General features: G+C 55.6%; 1 protein-coding gene across 4 annotated transcripts; it reads left to right on the top strand.

Annotated features, from left to right (window-relative positions):
- Positions 1 to 149: 149 nt before the first annotated feature.
- Positions 150 to 16,462, top strand: PDCD6 (programmed cell death 6). 4 transcript variants are annotated; one of them, XM_079701803.1, is made up of 7 exons: positions 150 to 279; positions 1,191 to 1,252; positions 7,815 to 7,859; positions 8,743 to 8,895; positions 12,744 to 12,853; positions 13,264 to 13,418; positions 15,893 to 16,462. In XM_079701803.1, exons 1-7 carry the CDS (start codon positions 185 to 187, stop codon positions 15,897 to 15,899), a joined length of 627 nt encoding a protein of 208 aa, XP_079557929.1. In that variant the 5' UTR covers positions 150 to 184; the 3' UTR covers positions 15,900 to 16,462. The 4 variants fall into 4 exon arrangements, with proteins under 4 accessions (XP_079557929.1, XP_079557928.1, XP_079557931.1 ...); XM_079701802.1 differs by having other exon boundaries at positions 8,743 to 8,901; XM_079701805.1 differs by lacking the exon at positions 13,264 to 13,418.
- The last annotated feature ends 2,571 nt before the right edge of the window (positions 16,463 to 19,033 follow it).

Raw genomic sequence — 19,033 nt, 5'->3', positions numbered from 1 at the left:
CTGGCCGGACGCAGGGCGTCGCCCGGCAACAGAGCCGCGACTGGATTGGCTGCGCTCGTTCCCGTGACCGCCCCGGAAGTGGCGTGAGCTTCGGGCCCCGCCCCGGTCTAGGCGTAGGCGGAAGTGGAGCCGCCCGGAGCCATCTGTGTCCGAGGAGCCCGTCAGCTCCGTCGCGCCTCGGCCCATGGCCGCCTACCCGTACCGCCCGGGCCCCGGGGCTGGCCCTTCCGCGGGCGCCGCGCTACCGGACCAGAGCTTCCTGTGGAACGTCTTCCAGAGGTGCGGCCGGCCGCGCAGGCGCTTGCGGGCCTCCACTGCGTTCTTCTTGGTCTCAGCCCCGGGCCTTCCCCCTCCCCGTGACTCCGGCCTCCAGTCCGGCCTCCTTCCTGGTGCCCCCAGGCCCCTGTCCCTTGCTCCGTCCTCCCACCCTCCATCCTTGGCGCCCTGTCCGGCCCCCTTCCTAGTCCCCCTCGGCCTCTCCCACGCCGGCCCCTGCTCCGTCCCCCCCCACCCTTGGCCTTCTCTCCGCCCCCCGCCTTGTCTCCCGCCGTCCCCAGGCCCCTCCCAAGGTGCAGAGCCGCCAGCCAGGGGTCGCAGCCCGCTCGCCCTGGGGCTTGGCTTCCATCCCTCTCCCCTCACAGCCGGTGCCCGAAGTTGCTCCGGGGCGGAGGGTCTCCCAGGGATGCTTGTTTAGGGGAGCAGAAACGCAGACTCTTCCCCGGCTGCTGAAATGCCAGCAACCAGGAAAGAAGCCGGGCCGCGGCTGTTGGGCCGTGACCATCACCGCAGTGCCCTCCGTCCCTGGTCGGCCTTCCAGCGAACGAATGACCCAAAGTGGAGTGACTCATGATCAGGGAACGACTTAGTTATCTGAAAGAATCTTTTCCTGCTTGTGAAAAGGAGAAAACCTGGTGCAGGTGGAATTCATCCAGGCCGAGGGAGGGAGACCTGAGAAAGTGGAGAAGCAGCTTGGGTTTCGGCAGGAAGCGTGCCTGGACAGCGAAGGAGGCAGGCTTCCTTGTTCCCCAGCGGGTCATGGGACTGAGAGGACGAGCAGCCAAAGGGAAGGGCCCAGGGAAGGAAGAGCCAGAGTTAACTTAGGGTTGACTGCAGAGTCAAACCTTTGCTTTTGCCCTCTTTTGCTTTTCCTGCACTTTGAATCGCTAACTTAACTGATCTTAATTTTGTAGGGTTGACAAAGACAGGAGCGGTGTGATATCTGACAACGAGCTCCAACAGGCGCTGTCCAACGGTGAGTGGCACCTTGCCATCTGGACTTGTCAACTGCAAGTCTGACCACCCGTAGTAAATAATTCTCTTCTTAAATTATTTTCCAAATCATTAAGCCTTAGTTATCATCTCTGGCCCATGGTGGAGGAGCTTCTGGCTTGTTTTGTCGGGTGGTTTCCTGGTTGTTGTGTCGGTGCCGCTCTGAGTCCTTGCCGAGCTGGTGGGGCAGCTGCATGGAGGACACGGGGAAAGCCTGAGAAATGGAGCCTGGGGTGTCGGCTTCAGGAGCGCAGGGAGCCTGGCTTTGTACGGCAGACATCCTTCAGGTTTGTCGAGGGCTGTTGAATTTCGCAGGTGACTGCGTCTTGTGACTCCTCTGGAGAGGGGCATCGAGGCCCCAGAGACACCGATGGGGAAGCGACTGAGGATACTGGAGGCTCTGACAGCTGGATCGCGGGGAGGTGGGCTTCTCAGTGGGGGATGCTAGTCATTCAGACATGGGTGAGAGGGGGTTATAGCTCTTGGAGCTGGTGCTGGGAGCTCACCGTGGAGTCGCCTTGTTGCTGGCTTCAGCATGATTGATCCGTGGAGGTACTACTGGAGACCTTCATTCCATAAATACCTGGCTGTGCGGCCCTCTTTTCAACCCCTCACTTGCCATTGTCTTTTCTGGTGCCGTCCAGAGGTGTGCCATTTAAGCCCGAAGGGGGTTGACTTTAAGAGGTAACGAAGGGCTTCCCTGGTGGCGCAGTGGTTGAGAGTCCGCCTGCCGATGCAGGGGACACGGGTTCGTGCCCCGGTCCGGGAGGATCCCACATGCGGCGGAGTGGCTGGGCCCGTGAGCCTGCGCGTCCGGAGCCTGTGCTCCGCAACGCGAGAGGCCACAACGGTGAGAGGCCCGCGTACTGCAAAAAAAAAAAAAAAAAAAAAAAAGAGGTAACGAAGATGTTGAAAGGCTCACCTTGCCTAGTGGGGGCAGCTGGCGGTGTAGCAGGCGGACGTGGCCTCACAGCCCTGCGCGTGGCGCACACTACGATGTTCCCTTGTTTTTACTGCTGGTGGATTGGTGTTTACAGGTTAACACAGGTAATATTTTCCCTAGAGGGAGTCAGTACTGCTTCCAGTTCAGCTGGTTGTTAAAGCAGATGGTTCTTTGCCCTGTCAGAACATAATCTTGAATCAGGAGCCTGCTGGAGAGAGAATTTTGACAGAATTGCCCACAGGCTGTGCAGCCCACCATTCCGAAGATGCTTTGAAATCGATACCTGGTTTAAGCACACTGAAAAGTGTGTATCAGGACCGTCTCACAGCGGCCCTGTAGAGTCACTTCTCTTGATTTGCCCTGAGGGATTCCCTCAGCTTCTGTTGGGGCGACGTAAGGACTTGCCCCATGAAGCGGGTGGTAGCCTAGCCCTGAGCGGGACGGGCGTGGCAGCCCCCGCTTCCCGCCACGTGGCTGCCTCACTCCTCCCCAGGGCTGTGGTGCTTCTTGTGTGGAGCAACTGTGATGGCTGTTCTGTTTTGTTTTGTTTGTCTTAACCTGAATCTTGTAACCAGTCACATTTTCTCTTCAAATTAGCTGCTAAAAATTTTAAATTAAATTTCTGGCTCTCCAGTCCCATGAGCTTAGAATTTTAAAGAGGTGAATTTTACTGGTAGTCTGAGACCCCTAACTTTCGTATGCTTTTCTCCTCCCATCCAACATGACCAGAGTTTGCTTTCTTTTGCTGTGCCGTGAATATCTTGTACATTCCCTTAGGCCCTTTCTGCAGGAAGGCAGGTTATGAATGGGTACAGATCTCTCGTCCTTCCACAGCCTCAGAGTGCGCGGTGAGCTCTCAGGCTGAGAGCAGGACCAGAATCCGGGTGTGTGCCTGCACAGCTAGGCGCTCACCCCACCCTGTGCGGCCCCACCTGTGTCCTCCCGTGGGCGCCCCCGGAGGCGTAGGTGCCCCGTGGCGCCCACCGCTTGCCGGGCGCTGCTCCTCCCACCCAGGATACCTGCCTTTCCTCGAGGCACCGCGGCACCTTCCTTTCTTGGATGCTGCACTCTGCCTTCTCCTGGCTCCTCTGGAGTCGTTTGGCAGCAGTCTCTGGCTACCGGGCATCAGCTTTTGGAGGAAGCTGGTCGAGCTGGCCTCTTGTTTGCAGTTGTACTGTGTCACCTCTGTCACCAAGGATGGGCACAAGTCAGTTCTCTTCACTGTCCTCGAATTCCCATAGCTGATATGATTGGAGTTATTTTGACTTTTGATTTCTCCCCCAGGATTGGGCTTCTTTTTTCATATTAGGACTAGAATATTAAGCTATTTCAGGAAATCAGTTTAATTAGCTTATTACTGGTGGGAAAACTAGAGGTTCAAAGTAGCACGGTTTGTCTCTGTGGTGAGATCTGTGCCTCTGATGCGCTCTGTTAAAATCCAGCTGAAACCGCCCTGAAGGAGTACTCGTGGGCCCTGTACACTGAGTCCTTTATGCAACTTGTTTCCCCGGGAGCGCGTCTGAGAATGACTGCTCAGTTAAGAGGTGTGAATAGAGACAGGACTGTCTTGCCTTCTGTTTGAAATAACATGTCACAAACTGTCTTCAGTTAGGTACTTTTTTTTTTTAATATTTACTTTCGCATTGTTCCTTGGAATTAGAGGAAATTAATTTTGCTCAAGCCTCTTTTTTTGTGCTTCTGTAGGTTTACGTTGACATAACATATTGATGTGTTTTGAGGAGGCATTTTTCAGCTGGACTTTAAATAATAATAAGTCATATATTCTTTTAGAGGTATTTTTAGCAAAACAGATTTCAGCTCTTCTGGAGATCCCATATTGACTAGTAGTGAGAGAGACCAGACCACGTAGGCCGACAGTTCCCTGGCGACCGACCACCAGGTCACCTCACTGCCACTCTGTCAGAGGCCCGGCTTATGAGGCAGCGGAGGGTCTGGGGTTTACCTTCTTCACCCGGCACCTGCTGTGCTCAGAGCCTGCACGTCCCCAAGGAGGGCCTGCCTGTGTGGCTGCCGGCCGCCTCCTGGAACTTCCTGCCCCTTTGCCTGGGCGGCTCACGCCCACACTGCGGCTGCGGCAGGCACGTGCTCCCCCGGTGCCTGGAGCTTCCCTGGTTGACAACACATGCGAGTGTGGTCTCGGCTTCCGGTGGAGGATTAGGGGCACCCTGTGCAACTCCCCGGGAAGCGGGTGCCTGGTCCCCCCAGATGTTTCCCCATGCCTTTTCCCTCTGCTGATTTTACTCTGTGTCTCTTGCTGTAATAAACTGACAGAGTTTTGTGAGTCTTAGCGAGTCATCAAGCCTGGGGGTGGTCTTGGAGGCCCCCAACACAGCCTGTTGTATCTGCTCCTCCCAGAAACTTGTGCAGCAGAGTTTCAGGTGGAAGCAGAGGAAGACAGGGTTGGCTTTATTCCAAGGCCTCGGCCTTGGGCAGATCACACTCTGGGACAACTGGAGGCTTAGCCCCTCCCCCTCGGGCCCAGCCCATGTCCACCAGGTCCCACATCGCCTGGTACAGAACCGGAGACATCACTCATCTATCAGAACTGAGTGTACAGAGTTTCACTGTGAGACACTTAGGTTGTTTCTGATTTTCTTCAATGTAAGTACTGTAGTGATTTCATAGAACACGTTTCTAGAAGTGGCATTTATCAGATCAAAGGCTGTAGGTGTTATGGCTATTGCTGGTGTTCAGATTGCCTTTAGAAAGACCGTATTTCCAGTCGTGGCTCTTTGAGGCCGTAGTTGAAGGCGACTGGTGGGATACAGAGTTCGTGACCCTGAAGAGGCACCAGTGTCCTGGCCGATTCTGTGCGAGCCTGTAGAACCACTCTCACCCCTTCCTACTTGGCTTCGCCTGCGGGAAGAAATGCCCAGAAGGGCTGGGAGTCCCAGATCTGATGCAGTAAAGTGGAAGGAGATCGCCAGTGGTGCTGTAAAAAAAAGTCTGTTTTTTTCCCCGAAGATTCCAGGTAAGAAGGTATCTCAGTGCATTTGCTGGGTGCCGTGACGACTCAGCCCGTTATTTCTCACTGAAGTCCAAGTTTGTGGTAACAGGATGCAATTTCAAGAAAGAAAACTCTCTGGAGAGCAAAAAGACAGAATATACTATCAGAGCAGAGCTGGGTTTTTTTCTCATTTGAGAAGGGATCAGATATAAATTCTTTAAATCATCTGTGTGCTTGAGAGTTACAGGGGAAAATGCTAAGTGTCCTGGTGTTGACCCACCCCCTCAATGGAGCTGCGACCCACTCGTACCCAAATTATGGGTGAAAAAAGTTATGTGTACTCAGTTTACATGGAAAGTACTGTGTATGTTTCTGTTTTCTTTGGTCTTTTCTGAAGAAATTGAGGCAAGACTTACAGGAACAGGGACCATATATTGTATTTCTAAGTAAAAGCCTGACAGGAAATCTTTTGCAAGCTGGTGGTCGTGACATTCCTAGACATGTTGGTTACTGGGAATGTTTGAAATTGGGGCTGGCCCAGAAAATCCGGGTGAGGGTCACTGGCGCTCAGTGTATCCTGTGTTTCCAGTAGGCTCTGTTAGACATGCTTCTCCACATTGCAGTGCATTTTCTTACAGAAAACTGCAGATTTTCAGGCTGACGCGCCAGTGGGTTTAACACTTAGTATAACTGGAATACTAAATGTTGCCCTCGCTAGGGGCTGTGAAGCTTTGATGTTTAGTCTGAGAACCAGGCGACAGGGCTCGGCATGAGCTAAACAGTCAATTAACTGTTGGCTGTTGTGATTACCCCTCGGTTTCCGTGGAGAGTCAGGCCCCGTTTGGGTAACAAGGATGGGCCGGGGGAGGCACCAGGAGCCTGTCTCCGCCTCCCAAGCTGGACAGCCTGCGGGTCTCCTCTCCACCCCTGACTCAGCCCAGGGCGACCTGCCGCTCTGCTGAGCCTCAGGGCCCTCCAGCTCGGCTGCCAGTTCCTCTGGTCCACACCTCCCTCTGCCTGGCCCTCACCGCGAAAAGTGCCTGTGTTTGCATCATCATTTGACTGTTCTACTTGTGTCACTTCTGTTGAAAACGCGTTCGGCCGAGTCAGTTGCCAGCGTGGCCAGGGACGCAGCCCCGCTCACAGCCGGGATGGGCAGTGGGCGCAGGCCGTTCAGCGGGGCGATTGTTGAGGACTCTCAGGTCACAACCTGCGTCAGAGGTGGAGGGAAGGTGGGAAGGAGTCCAGCGGCTGCGTTTGGTTTCTCGGGCTCCTGGTCCTGGTGGGTTATCTCCTGTGGAAACACCAGCCAGGGTGTGAGCAGCTAGAAAGTCAGGAATGGTGAAGAAGCAACACCCTTCTGTGCATGGAGTCCTCCTCTCTCTCTTGGCTTCTCTGTAGCACAGTTTCTTTGTACACTGGTTTTCAACGATGCTGACCTTTTCTGACACCTTTATATACATCCTCCTGCCTGCCCTCCCCCAAACGCCTGTAAAGTCTGCAGAGATGCGCACCCAGTGCCCAGGGGTCCCCGCTGCGGGCCAGGCTCAGGGCGCCGGGGGAGCAGATGCAGTGACCGAGGGGCCTGGGTGCGGGGCGCTCAGGAGGGATCCTCTGAGAAAGCCTCGTATAAACAGAGGCGTAAGGAGAGGCAGGGGCTGAGGTGAAGGTGTGCGTGTGTCTGGGGGGCCGTGCTGGGCGTCGGGAGAAGCGCGTGTGGGCCAGGTCGGGGACGTGCTCGGAGCCCAGTGGTCGTGGCCAGGCAGGAAGGGTGCTGCCTCGTGTGTGGCCAGGGGATGGGACTCTGCCACCCAGAGCTGAAACCGTCCGTAGAGAGGGAAAAATGGGGGGATGGGGAGAGACGCTGCTCTCCCGCCCCATAAAAATGTTTTTACGTTGTTTCTGGTGAGTATAAAAATTGGTAAAGGTGCAAACCACCCTGAAAACAGATCCTTGGGCGTAAAGGAACCTGGTGAGCATTCTGTCATCACAGTGGATACATGGTTCTCAATCGCCAAATCCATCAGTGCCAACAGGCTCCTTTATAATAGGTATTCGGTAACATCCCCATTACTGCTCTGAAGTGAACTGTGGAACAGTGTGTCCTGCCTTTTCACAATTTCAGAGAAAATAGTATGCTGCCCAGACTGTCACTTTAGGAGAAAAATGTAAAGCGTGGTCTCATGGTGTGCTTTCCAGCAGGGTCGCTACACGACCTGTGCGGCTGCCCCGGTCCTGGGAGCGGTGGTGCCCTTGGGGTGGGATTTTCTGAAGTGGTAGCTGGTGATGTTCTTAGCACAGCTGAGTGCCATCTTCTCAGCTTACCTGGTGCTGTGGCCCCGGGAAGTTCAGTGAGTATTAAAATAGCATCTCTTGGTTATAAAGTGAACAAGGGTGAGCTTCCAGGTGCAGGTCTTCCTGAGCAGCTTTGAATGTCTGGCTGGACCTGAGCGATTCCCCGGGCAGTGTGGATGGGACCTGACTGACCCATCGTCCTGGGGGCGGTGTCCCCTGTGGAGAACCGTGGCTCTAGGGTCTTGATGTTGAAAGCTAATTACTTATTTTCTCTGGCTTCTGGGGTTACAACTGGGGATCCAGAGTTTCTTCTTTCTTAATTTCTGCTATTTGTTTCAGGCACCTGGACTCCGTTTAATCCAGTGACTGTCCGGTCAATCATATGTAAGTAGGGGCAACGCATCCTGCCTGTGCTTCTGAGCTGATTTCTCTTCTGGAGCTGCCACCCGCCCTGGCCCTTTCCGGAGTCTTTACTTTGACTTGACTGGCCAACCCGCCCTTTCTTTCTCAGTCTAATGGTCTCACACTTAACGTTTCACACGCAGTCACGTCTTGCATGCCTGTTGACTAGAGGAGGTGTGCGAGTTCTCATGTGAAATGTCTCTGCAGTGGAATGTGCTTGTGGCCAAACCAAGAACACTCAGATGACCTGAAAAGAGACCAAACGGTGTATTACTTTCTCTGTAGCAGTGTTTCAGACTCAGTTTTTATCCATTGTGCCTGCAGTTGTATGTAAATGTAGTTATAAGTTCTTTCTTGTTTGGACCTGGAATTAGGCTGATTTTTTTTCTCAGTGAAAGGCAGACCTTACTAAACAAGACATCTAAAGCCAACAGTCTTGTTCTCGTCAGAGTAGAGGCCTTCCTCACCCGAGGACTCTTCTGAGCCCCCACTTGGGACTCGGGTCCGCTGGGGGACAGGGGGCAGCTCCAGGAATGGGACCCGGAGCTGGGAGGGTTGGGGTGGGCCCCTCGACGGCTCTGCACTGCGGCTCCGGTTCCTTCCTGAACATGGGTGCGCCCTGCCGCCGTCATGCTTTTGAGGAACCTCCTTCAGTGTAAAGCGTTTTTATTGTGGCTCCACCAGGGTGTTTGGCTTGCACGCCTCATGCCCACCTAGCACGATTTAGGGCTGTGGCAGGGTCACCGCCAGCACCTGGGGACCTGCTGGCCGAACACCAGGCTGGGTCCCGGGGGAGCCAGGCCCGCCGGGGGTGTGGGCGCGCCTCTGCTCTAGGTTCTTGCTGATTCATGCCCTTCCGTCTCAGCCATGTTTGACAGAGAGAACAAGGCCGGCGTGAACTTCAGCGAGTTCACTGGCGTCTGGAAGTACATCACGGACTGGCAGAACGTCTTCCGCACCTACGACAGGGACAACTCGGGCATGATCGACAAGAACGAGCTCAAGCAAGCCCTCTCAGGTTTTGGTAAAACACTTGTCTTAACTGCGTAGCTGTTTCATTTTGGAGCCAGGGCCATAAAGTCTATCTTGTTACCTTGTTTAACTTAATGATTTTTAAAGCAGTCTGTGTGAAATTTTTGTTTACATCACACGGTTTTATATTTTCATGTTGCTTATATCGTGAAGGCTTATATTTGACTTGGAGGCTTCTATACGGTTTTTCATCCAAAATGAGATAAGGGCTATGCAGTAGTTTGTCTTTTGTGAAGTGGAGTGATGTCACAGGCACATTGAGAATGTGGCTTTTGAAACAATTTAAAGTGAACAAGTCAAAATAAAACAGTGTAGGGCTATTTATATTTCCTGACGTGAAAATACACAGAAAGAAAGTTAAATGCCCACAGGGGACGAACCCGTGAGTTGCGCGGAGCGTAGGCCTGAGTGTGGAAGCTCCCATTCTCAAGTGCATGTCAGCACGTGTGCCACACGTGTGCCAGCCTGAGTGTGTGCCGTGCTGTGAGCAGTGTTCACGTGGTGCCTTCCAGAGCGTGCCAGCGGGCCTTCTGGTCCAGCGCCCACGTGGGCCTGAGGGGAACTTGGGATTTGTTATTTATGGAGGGAGGACTGTAGTCGTTACACCAAGGTTCTGGTTTGTTTGACATTCGCTGGGCCCTCTGTTCGCAGGGCCCTTCTCTCAGGTTACAATGCACTTTATTCCGACTAGTTCAGGGTTTAATAGTATAAAGTACATTCTGGTTCTTGTGGTTATTTTTTTTTTTTTTTTTGCGGTATGCGGGCCTCTCACTGTTGTGGCCTCTCCCGTTGTGGAGCACAGGCTCCGGACGCGCAGGCCCAGCGGCCATGGCTCACGGGCCCAGCCGCTCCGCGGCACATGGGATCCTCCCAGACCGGGGCACGAACCCGTATCCCCTGCATCGGCAGGCGGACTCTCAACCACTGCGCCACCAGGGAGGCCCCTTGTGGTTATTAATGTGCTTCTCCCCTCCCCCTCTCTTTCTCTGGGCGTGTCCTTTATGGCTTTCCTCTCCGGTGTCTCCTTCTTGCTTTAGAGGCTCTGGGACCCCACAGGAAGTTTGTGTTGTGAGCCTGCCACGCGTGGGTCAGGCTTTGGGCAGGACATTGACCTCAGGTTCTCTGAATTGAAACTTGGAATGCAGCTGACCTTGCTGTGCCTTAGGTGGGGGCCTGGGAGGGAGGTGGCCCCCGCAGAGCAGTCCGGGCAGGAGGGAGCTGGAGGCCTGGCCGGCTGGAACCTGGACCCTGTGAGTTAACTTCCACACACCTCAGGTGTCACACCTCAGGTGTCTTTGACACACCTCAAGTGTCACCGAGCACAGCGTTTCTAACGTTGTCAGGCCCCGGAGCCCTCTTTTGACTTAGTGCCAGGGACCATCACGTCCTGGGAGCTCACGTTGGAGACTCTGAGGTCGACAAGCCCTGGTCAGACCTGGGACGTTTGTGGTCGTGGTAGGTCAGCGGTGGTCCCTCAAGGTCACGAGCCCACAGGCCGCGTCGAGCTGGGCACAGCCGAGATCCTTCCTGACTTCCAGCTTTTCCTGGAAAAAGTAAATATCCGGTTGCAGCATTTTTTCAGTTATTCCCAAAAGTTTCTGCCTATGATTGGTCCACCATTTCCTAGGGCCTTCTCTGGAGCCTCCTCTTCCACACAAGGAGCATTGCCATCCTTTCACAGGTTACATGTTAGTAACGGTTAGGAAATGTGACCCATGAGTGAAATTTCCTGTTTTGATTTCACTCCTAAGAACAAGCATCTGTCAGCCAAGCTGGGGGCTGTGTTGTAGCTCAGCAGATGCGTGAGGGAGTCGGGGGTGCAGGGGGAGGTCAAGCCCTAAGGTGTCCTCTGACCTCTGTTGGTGCCACACAGGGTCTCAGGCCTGCCCTGGCGGGGCTGTGTGACTGACCAGCGCACCCGCTGGATTTGATGGTCCACCCGTTCATTTCTTAGGCTCTTATTCCTAGTATGTGCTACATGCCAGGTGCAGAGACCTGGAAATAAGAAGGTGCATAAGGCCTGGGCCTCATACTCTGCTGGGGGGGGGCTCTGACAGCCCCATTCCCAGCAAACGACCCCGTCCCGCACGCAGCCCCTGGCAGCTCAAGGCCAGTGTGGTTTTTATAAGGAATTTCACGAGAGTGTAGTGAACCTTCACTTCCTCCTTGCTCGCTTTCAACCACTTTCCATCTTCCTGCTGCATTTGCTCCGCCCCCCTTTTCACACTGAGGAGTCCAAGACGGCACCCTGTCATTTCATCCCTGGAGCCCGAGCCTTTGGCTCCCCTGACCGCGTTAGCAGTGTGTTTACAGCCGGGTCGGCTGAGTTAGGCCCCAGCAGGTCTGCAGCAGCCTCCGCCCCTTTCTTGGTGCCATTGGCCCCGTGTAGACACGGGTGGTGCCCTGATCCGGATCTGTCCTTTGCCATGGTTACTGACTGGCGTCCGGCTTTTCTCCCGGGGCTGAGAGCAGGCGCTGGATGCCCAGTGGAGGTTACTGGTTCCCAGGAAAGAAGGGCTTGTTCCCTCCACCGGGCATCTGTGCCCTGGAAGTGCAGCAGCGGGGCCGGGGGACACACAGTGAGGGGCTACCTCACTGACCCTAAAATGGTCTGCTGAGGGGGGTTCACGTCTTGGGCCCAGAGGCCCAGGAGTCCCGGCGGCCAGCAGAGCCCTGGCTGCTTCCGGAGCTCTGCTCTCCCTGCTGCTTTGTCTTTGTCACCATCTCTTGTGTCCTTTCCCATCCTGGGCAGGAAACCATTGCACAGCGATGGCTTGGGCGGGCACTGCCCTGTCACCGTGTCCCAAGCTCACCCTCACCAGCCGGACCTCTGTCCCTCTGGGCCACAGGCACCGGTACCGGGCGTGAGGGGGCGCCCATCTAGCACCCGCCTGTCGCTCTTTTCTAAGTCGGGGTCCTGTCTTCTACTCAGCTGCAGGGCAAGCGGCCCTGGATGTAAGTCACAGGATGCATAGAGCGCGCTGACCACTCTGGAAAGTACTGTCATGTGTTTGCATGTGTGACTCTTTTTCAGTAGAGTGATGAAGTGCTTGTACAGGTAATTAACTGTGGCGTTCACTCAGACAGTAGGTGTACATATCCTTGCAAAGATTCCAGCGAGACTGAAAACCAGTAAAAATATGTTGGCACCTGGATCTTGTCTCCTGAATAAGTAAGGAAACCACGGTCACACAGGTGGTGAGGTTAGGAGGGACGGAAGGGGAAGGGCTTAGAGCCGCCCCGGGGCGTCCCTGCTGGAGGCCTTCCAGGACGCCCCGCAAGCTGAAGGTGGGGTCACCTGGGTGGCGCTTGGAGGGCTTCAGTCTGTGAGAGGCCGCCTTACTCCTCACGGCCTCCCGTCCTGACCTCGTGTCCTGACGTCAGGGAGCTGATTGAGGCGGGTCAGTCGACCTCCGCCCGAGGTCTTAGCTTGCGAAGCCTCCTCCAGCAATGAGTAACCCAGGGCAGCCCAGTTATTCACAGGTCCACCATGAAGTTAATACCATAGTAAAATTCAACAATGAAGGGCTGTTAAGGAGGCGAACTCCACAGCGGTCCAGGAGACCCCTCGGGGCGGGGGCGCGGCACTGGGGTTCGTGTGAACTGGTGACTGGGTCACTCGGACCCTCCAGGAAGGGGCTGCTGGTCTCGTCCCTCCTCGGGGTGGGGCCGGCACTGCACGGTGGCCGCCAGGCTCTCAGTGTGTTGCAGTGCGCTTGCAGCCGGGGATCCCTGGGGCCCACGTCCCCTGGGGCCCATGCCGTGATCTCTCGGGAGGGAGAGGCTGGGGTCTGGGTGGGGAGCGTGGGTGCTGACTCTCCTCTCCTCCTCCAGGCTACCGGCTCTCTGACCAGTTTCACGACACCCTCATTCGGAAGTTCGACAGACAAGGACGGGGGCAGATCGCCTTTGACGACTTCATCCAGGGCTGCATTGTCTTGCAGGTACCGGCTGCACGGGGCCCGCAGGCACCGACTGCGGGAAGGGATGGGCCGACGAAGCCGGCGAGCAGGAGTCAGACACAGGAACTGGTTCCGGAACTTAGAAAAGTTAGCGTGCTGTTAGGAGGAGTAGCTGGTTGTTCTGTTAGACAGAGGTGCAGACAGCAGGGCCCCTCCTGCCCTGGAAGCGCCGGGAGCTGTCCTTTTGGAGGGGATCCGGTGGGCTCTTCCCGTGCATACCCTGGTATCTTGGTGTATCTTATTATGAGAGTTGGGTAAGCTGCTTCCGTGTGCGCTGCTGGCTCCTAAGCTAGGAGCTGTGCCCTGAGCACAGGGGGCCCTGTTTGGGTGTTGGAAACAGTGTCTGGCCGGGCTGGCGATCACAGTGGCCGCCGCCTCACGGTTCCCTGCAGTGCTTCTGCGGTTCCTCCTGCCACCTCACTGCCTTACCCAGGAGAGAACTAAGAGCGGGCCTGGACAGCGCCCAGAGGAGCCCTCCTAGGACGGAGGGCGGGAGCACTCGAACCCACCCTGGCTGTTCCCACACAGGCCCTGCTGCTGTTTCTAGGTAGGGAGCCAAGTTCCATAGATTTAAGCTTTAGAAATGCAGTGAATTGGTATAAACCCTCATGTCTTTCAAAACTTTTTTTTTTTTTATAAATTTATTTATTTATTTTTGGCTGTGTTGGGTCTTCGTTTCTCTGCGAGGGCTTTCTCTAGTTGTGGTGAGCAGGGGCCACTCTTCATCGCGGTGCGCGGGCCTTTCACTGTCGCGGCCTCTCTTGTTGCGGAGCACAGGCTCCAGACGCACAGGCTCAGTAGTTGTGGCTCACGGGCCTAGTTGCTCTGCGGCATGTGGGATCTTCCCAGACCAGGGCTCGAACCCGTGTCCCCTGCATTGGCAGGCAGATTCTCAACCACTGCGCCACCAGGGAAGCCCCCAAAACTTTTTTTTTTGACGAATCTCAAAAAAAAAAAAAATAGCAGAGACAACAGTATAATGAACCCATGTGCCCATTATTTAGATTCAGCAGTTGTCAACTCATGGCCAAGTCCACATAAGACTGTGTGACACCCTCCCTCTTAATTCTGTCACAATTCCATTGATGGGAAGCGAATGTGTTTTCCGTAAGTATTTCAGTAGAACCTATCCCTGAAAGATACCCTTGCAGTTCGCATTCAAATCGAGGTTACATCTTGTTGGTTTTAGAATCCACAGAGGGGTGTGCTAGGCATGAGGTTATCAGTATAATTTGGAATTTGGGAAAGCATTCTCAGGTTTTTTCCCCGTTAAAGTGAAAGTTCAGTAAGTGAGGTTGCTCTGCCTGGTCTGCTCTCCTGATTTCTTTCCCGGGGAATCTGGGCCCATCCGTCCCTGCCCCTCAGTGACTTGGAGAGCCAGGTCTGTTAGCATTGAAGCCTCACGTCTCTGAGGAGCGGGGAGCCTCGCCCTGTCGCTCCCTCTCAGGGTCTGGTGGGGCAGGAGCACGTGTTTGCAGTGTCGTCGGCACACGTTGGGAACAGGTGTAGCGTGAAAGTCTCTCACTAGGCTCTGCGTCTGCGTTGCTGTGGGCTTAGGATTCTCCTCTGAGGTCACGTCCCATAAGTGCCCACCTGCTTCTCTCATCTCTGCGTAAGCAAGGGTCATCGCATGTCAGCTTTCAGCCCCCAGAGCAGCAGGATCGGAGTCCCCTGAGAAGCTCACGCGGCGCCTCTGCTCGCCTGTGAGCTGAGCACAGGCCGGCCGGCAGGCTGCCCGCAGCTGGCCATGGCCTCTGGGCCATGCTGGAAGCCTGCTGCTGGCCCTGCTCGCTCCCAGCCTTGGAGAAGGAGCCTAAACGCTGGACAGAGGTGGGGAATCGAAAAGGAAGGGAAGGCTAAGCTGCAGGCCACATGTAAAGAATCCTCAAAAGCATTTTCTTTCATCTGCCTCTTTCCAAAAAGAAAAAGGCTTTTTGAAAATCGCAACATGGAAACTTGTGGAAATCTTGGGAAAAGACAGTTAAGTGTAAAGAAAGGGAAATCACCCATCGGACTCCTGGCGGGAGGTTACTGCCGCTGGTGGTTTCTGTGGTTTGTGTCAGGCCAGCGTTTCACACACAGGAAGCTCCTGGCTGACGCCTGTGTGGACTGTCACCTGTGTCAGCCCGTATGCTGTTGGCCATCAGCCTGCCCAGCACAGGAGACGGGTGGAACTGGAGAGACTGAGGTGCAGGGGACACGGCTCACGGGCCAGGCTGCAGCCTTGTTCTCGGCCCCTGGGCAGGTGGACAGGCGACCACCAAGGTCACGATGAGCCTGGGGCACTGTCTTCTGTCAGGAGGATTCTTCAGAGCCTGCCATGGGTGCCCAGCATCTGTCATTTGACGTGGCACTTACCTAACCGTCCCTGCTCTCGGGCGGCCAGGCTTGTGAACAGACTGAGGTGGCGCCCTGGGGGTGTGGTCAGACAGGAGGAGGGCGGGCAGCAGAGAGGAGGGGGGGGTGCCTGTAGCAGGGCTGGGGGCGTCGGGCAGGAGGTGGGCGAGCCCTGAGTGGGGAGGGGGGCTGGGCATCAGCCAGGGTCCTGGGCTGGCACGAGCTCATCCTGCCCTTCTGGCCCTGTGCTGGGCTTCGCCTGTTGGGCGGCAGGCTCTACAGGAGGAGCCCAGTGGGCACCGGCTTCCTTTTGTCCTGAGCAGAGGTGAGCCTGCAGGGAGGCCCCCCAGGAGGACGGCCTTAGAGTGGGAAGGGAGGACCCAGGCTCACCACCGGGGACTTGGGAAGCCAGCTTCTGGGGCCAGAGGGCTCCGCCAGGACCCAGGGCCGCCGTGTGTAGTGGAGCTGGGCTGGCGGCGCACCCGCCTACCCACAGCTGTCCTGCATCTCCAGGGTGGACCGGCCTGGCTTTTGAGGGTGGTCGAGGGCACCTCGCCTGTGCCCCTCTGTGGGCAGAGACGTGAATGCTTCTGAAATTGGGTTCCTGAATGCCCTTTTACCAGTACAGTTGGTTCCTTCTGTTTGATAAGTATTAGATCTAAACACCTGTTGTTTTTTCCTCAGAGGTTGACAGATATATTCAGACGCTACGATACGGATCAGGACGGCTGGATTCAGGTGTCATATGAGCAGTATCTTTCCATGGTCTTCAGCATCGTATGACACTGGTCTCCTGCAGATACCAGCGGGACTTACGGAAAAAAAGACTGAAAACGCCAAATCTCTTACCTGTAACGAAATGGTACACAGATGAGTTAGATACTGTTCTTCCTTTAGATTTTGTATGATTACTACTTGGGGACCCAACTGTACATATGTGGATAAGCTGGTTAATGTTTTGCGATTGTAACAGTAGTTATATCATTACTTAGATACACACATTTGATTTGAGGCTGTTTAATTGTGCCATGACGTAAGATATAATAATGTTACAGGTACTCTGCTTGCAAAAAACTCATCATGTGCTTTTCTACATAGCTCCAGTTCTAGAGTAGAAATACTTTATTAGCCAATAGGAATTTTAAATAATACGGAACTTGCACAGAAGGCTGCTCACGTGCCTTACTTTTTAAAGGGGTTTATTGTATTCATTTGAATATGCAGCATAAACAATAAAGCACATGTGCCCTTGTCCCCATCAGTCTCAGCTCTGCTCACCTGGAGCTCCAAGGGGTCCGGCACCTTCTGGGGTGCACGCTGGCTCTGCTTGTGGAAATCCCGAGATTCATCCATCCTCTATGACAGGAGGTGGTTTGCATTTCGTGAAACTTCTTTGGAAATACAAACCCAAATTTGATTCAGAAGGGAATGGGTTTTCTTTCACTTACTGATGATGCACCTCTGTGCCCTCTGATCGACTGTTAATTACGGTTTTTCACACATGAAAGCGGAAGGAGGGATGCAGTCAGCCCCCCACGTGGTGCCCGCACAGCCAGTCCCAGGGTGGCCCTGTGCCTGCCACACGGCATTGCTTTAGGCTCTTTCTGTCCCCTCACCCTTTACGTGTGCTTCCCCAAACCAGGGCTTGGGGTGGGGGCTTTGAGGATGTTGGGATTCTGGGTGGGTGTCAGTGATCTATAAATAGGTCTGGGGCATCAGAAATTGGGTATCCGTGGGGTCTGTTTTGGGGGACCTGTGCTGGTTGGGGATGGAGCCTCGGGGCTGTGGGTTCCTTTTTTTTTTTTGCGGTACCCGGGCCTCTCACTGCTGTGGCCTCTCCAGTTGCGGAGCACAGGCTCCGGACGCACAGGCCCAGCGGCCATGGCTCACAGGCCCAGCCGCTCCGCGGCATGTGGGATCTTCCCGGACCAGGGCACGAACCCGCGTCCCCTGCATCGGCAGGCGGACTCCCAACCACTGCGCCACCAGGGAAGCCCGGGGCTGTGGGTTTCTTATCTGTGGTGTCTGATTACAAGGAATGTCACTGACCACACTACGTGGGGTTGAGGTAAAGAATCCGTGTGGCTCAGACTGGCCTTGTGAGCTCATGGAGGAGGGTCCGAGGGGGTCTCTGAGGGTCTCCATGCCTTTCCATTCGGGTGCCTCTCTGTACTTCAGCACACTGGTGAGGACGCCAGCCCACGATCCCAAGTTGTACTTCAGTGAGGTCAGTCCCCAAGTTCCTGACTCTGTGAGGCCTGGGACCTCCAGGTGCTCAGGTGGACTCTTCCAGCTGGTGCCCCACTGCCTCAGCCCAAACTGCCCCTTAGCCTGTCTCCCTGTCCCCCATTAGACAGAGGTGTACATAGTGGGGGCCCCTTCTCCCCCACAGGTTCCCCTTCAGATGGAGGCATGGACGGCGGGGCCCCTCCTCCCCCTGGGAGGCACTGTGCTCACCCGTCCCTTGAGCTCTGGCCTGCAAACACCCCAAGCTCGGAGTGAGGGCAGCAGGCGTCCAGCCTCTGTGGACTCTGTCCCCCTGTGACATGGGAACCCCGCCCTCCACATGCTGGCTTTGCTGTCCACGTCTTCCCCCATCCTGCACCTGTGGCACCTTGGGCTCTGGGTTCATCCCGGATTCCCAGGAAGCTGGAACCCCTCAAGCTGGTCTCAGGCAACGGCAATTCATGGCTTCAGTGAGGAACCTGCCCAGTACACAGTTTAATCTCCGAGGATCACTGGGGGCCTGACAGAGCAGAGCCTGCGAGGCCTGCTCTCACGCTGCATGTCAGCCTTGGGCAGGGAATGGTGCATGTGTGATTAGGTGCCTTCCTTGATTCAGGGAAGTGAGGGGAAGGGGAGGTGCAGAATGTAGAGAAAGTCTTGATTGTGTGGGGTACAAATATACTTGGGTGGGTGGTACAGACGTACTCGGGTCAGAGGCACGGACGTACTCGGGTGTGTGGCACAGATAGAGGTGGGTGGTACACGGGTACAGTCAGGTGTGTGGTGGAGATACAGGTGTGTGGTACAAATACAGTTGTGCAGATACACACTGTGCACAGACCCTCAGTGGCGTCTGTGGCCTGAGCCAGTGGACGCACGTTGAGGAGTGGGTGGGGACGTGGCTGCGTCCCTGGAAGGCACGAGCAGCAGACGGGCTTAAGGTTTGGGGGTTCCGTCCCGAGCCCCAAGCCCCTGCCCAGGCGGGCGTGCAGCAAGATGACTCCTTTCCGCCAAGGCTGCACCTGATCAGTCTGGCGCCAGTCGGCCACACGGGGGCAGTGCTGCCCCGCCTGCAGGGATGCCTGACCCTGGTGCTTCATCTGGATCCAGAGGGGTGACCTCGAGGGACAGCCAGCGTGGAACTTACAGAAGCAACAGAGAAACCAGAGGGAGTGGGGGTCAAGTGAGGGTGGCGACACGTCTGTGGCTTTTCCTTCAGCAGGGTGCTCCATTCTCAGACCGTGCCCCACCCCCTGGGAGTCGGGGCTCGGGGATGGGGCAGGGGAAGTACTGCCCGGGAAGCCGGCCTGGGCTCGGGGAGGCTCACAGGCTGCTGCCCGTGGTGCCCGTTCGTCTGCACCCGGCGCGCCGCCCCGGCCGCCTGCTCTCACGCTCCGTCCCTCCACGTGCGCCGTGTGCTGATGACCCAGCTCCCCGTTTGACTTCTGGGGACATGAAACATGTGCTCAAGACACCGGAATTCTGGCCCAGGTTCAAAGTCGGTGCTTCATGAAGAGGGAAATAGTCCAGGACAGGTAGGATGGACTACCTGTGGTCACCACTAGTCACCTCAGCCAGCTGGGAGAGTCACCTTCCCAG

The sequence above is a fragment of the Hyperoodon ampullatus genome, assembly GCF_949752795.1.
Source record: "Hyperoodon ampullatus genome assembly, chromosome: 4".
Lineage (NCBI taxonomy): Eukaryota > Metazoa > Chordata > Mammalia > Artiodactyla > Ziphiidae > Hyperoodon > Hyperoodon ampullatus.
Note: the sequence above shows the minus strand (reverse complement) of the source record. Positions and strands in the feature narration are given on the sequence as shown.

What these genes read in the sequence shown, in the direction of transcription:
- PDCD6 (XM_079701802.1), top strand. Translation starts at nt 185, where the DNA reads ATGGCCGCCTACCCGTACCGCCCGGGCCCCGGGGCTGGCCCTTCCGCG. An exon ending in CTGTGGAACGTCTTCCAGAG is followed by an intron (nt 280 to 1,190) that starts GTGCGGCCGGCC and finishes TTAATTTTGTAG; the next exon opens with GGTTGACAAAGACAGGAGCG. An exon ending in GCAAGCCCTCTCAGGTTTTG is followed by an intron (nt 8,902 to 12,743) that starts GTAAAACACTTG and finishes CTCCTCCTCCAG; the next exon opens with GCTACCGGCTCTCTGACCAG.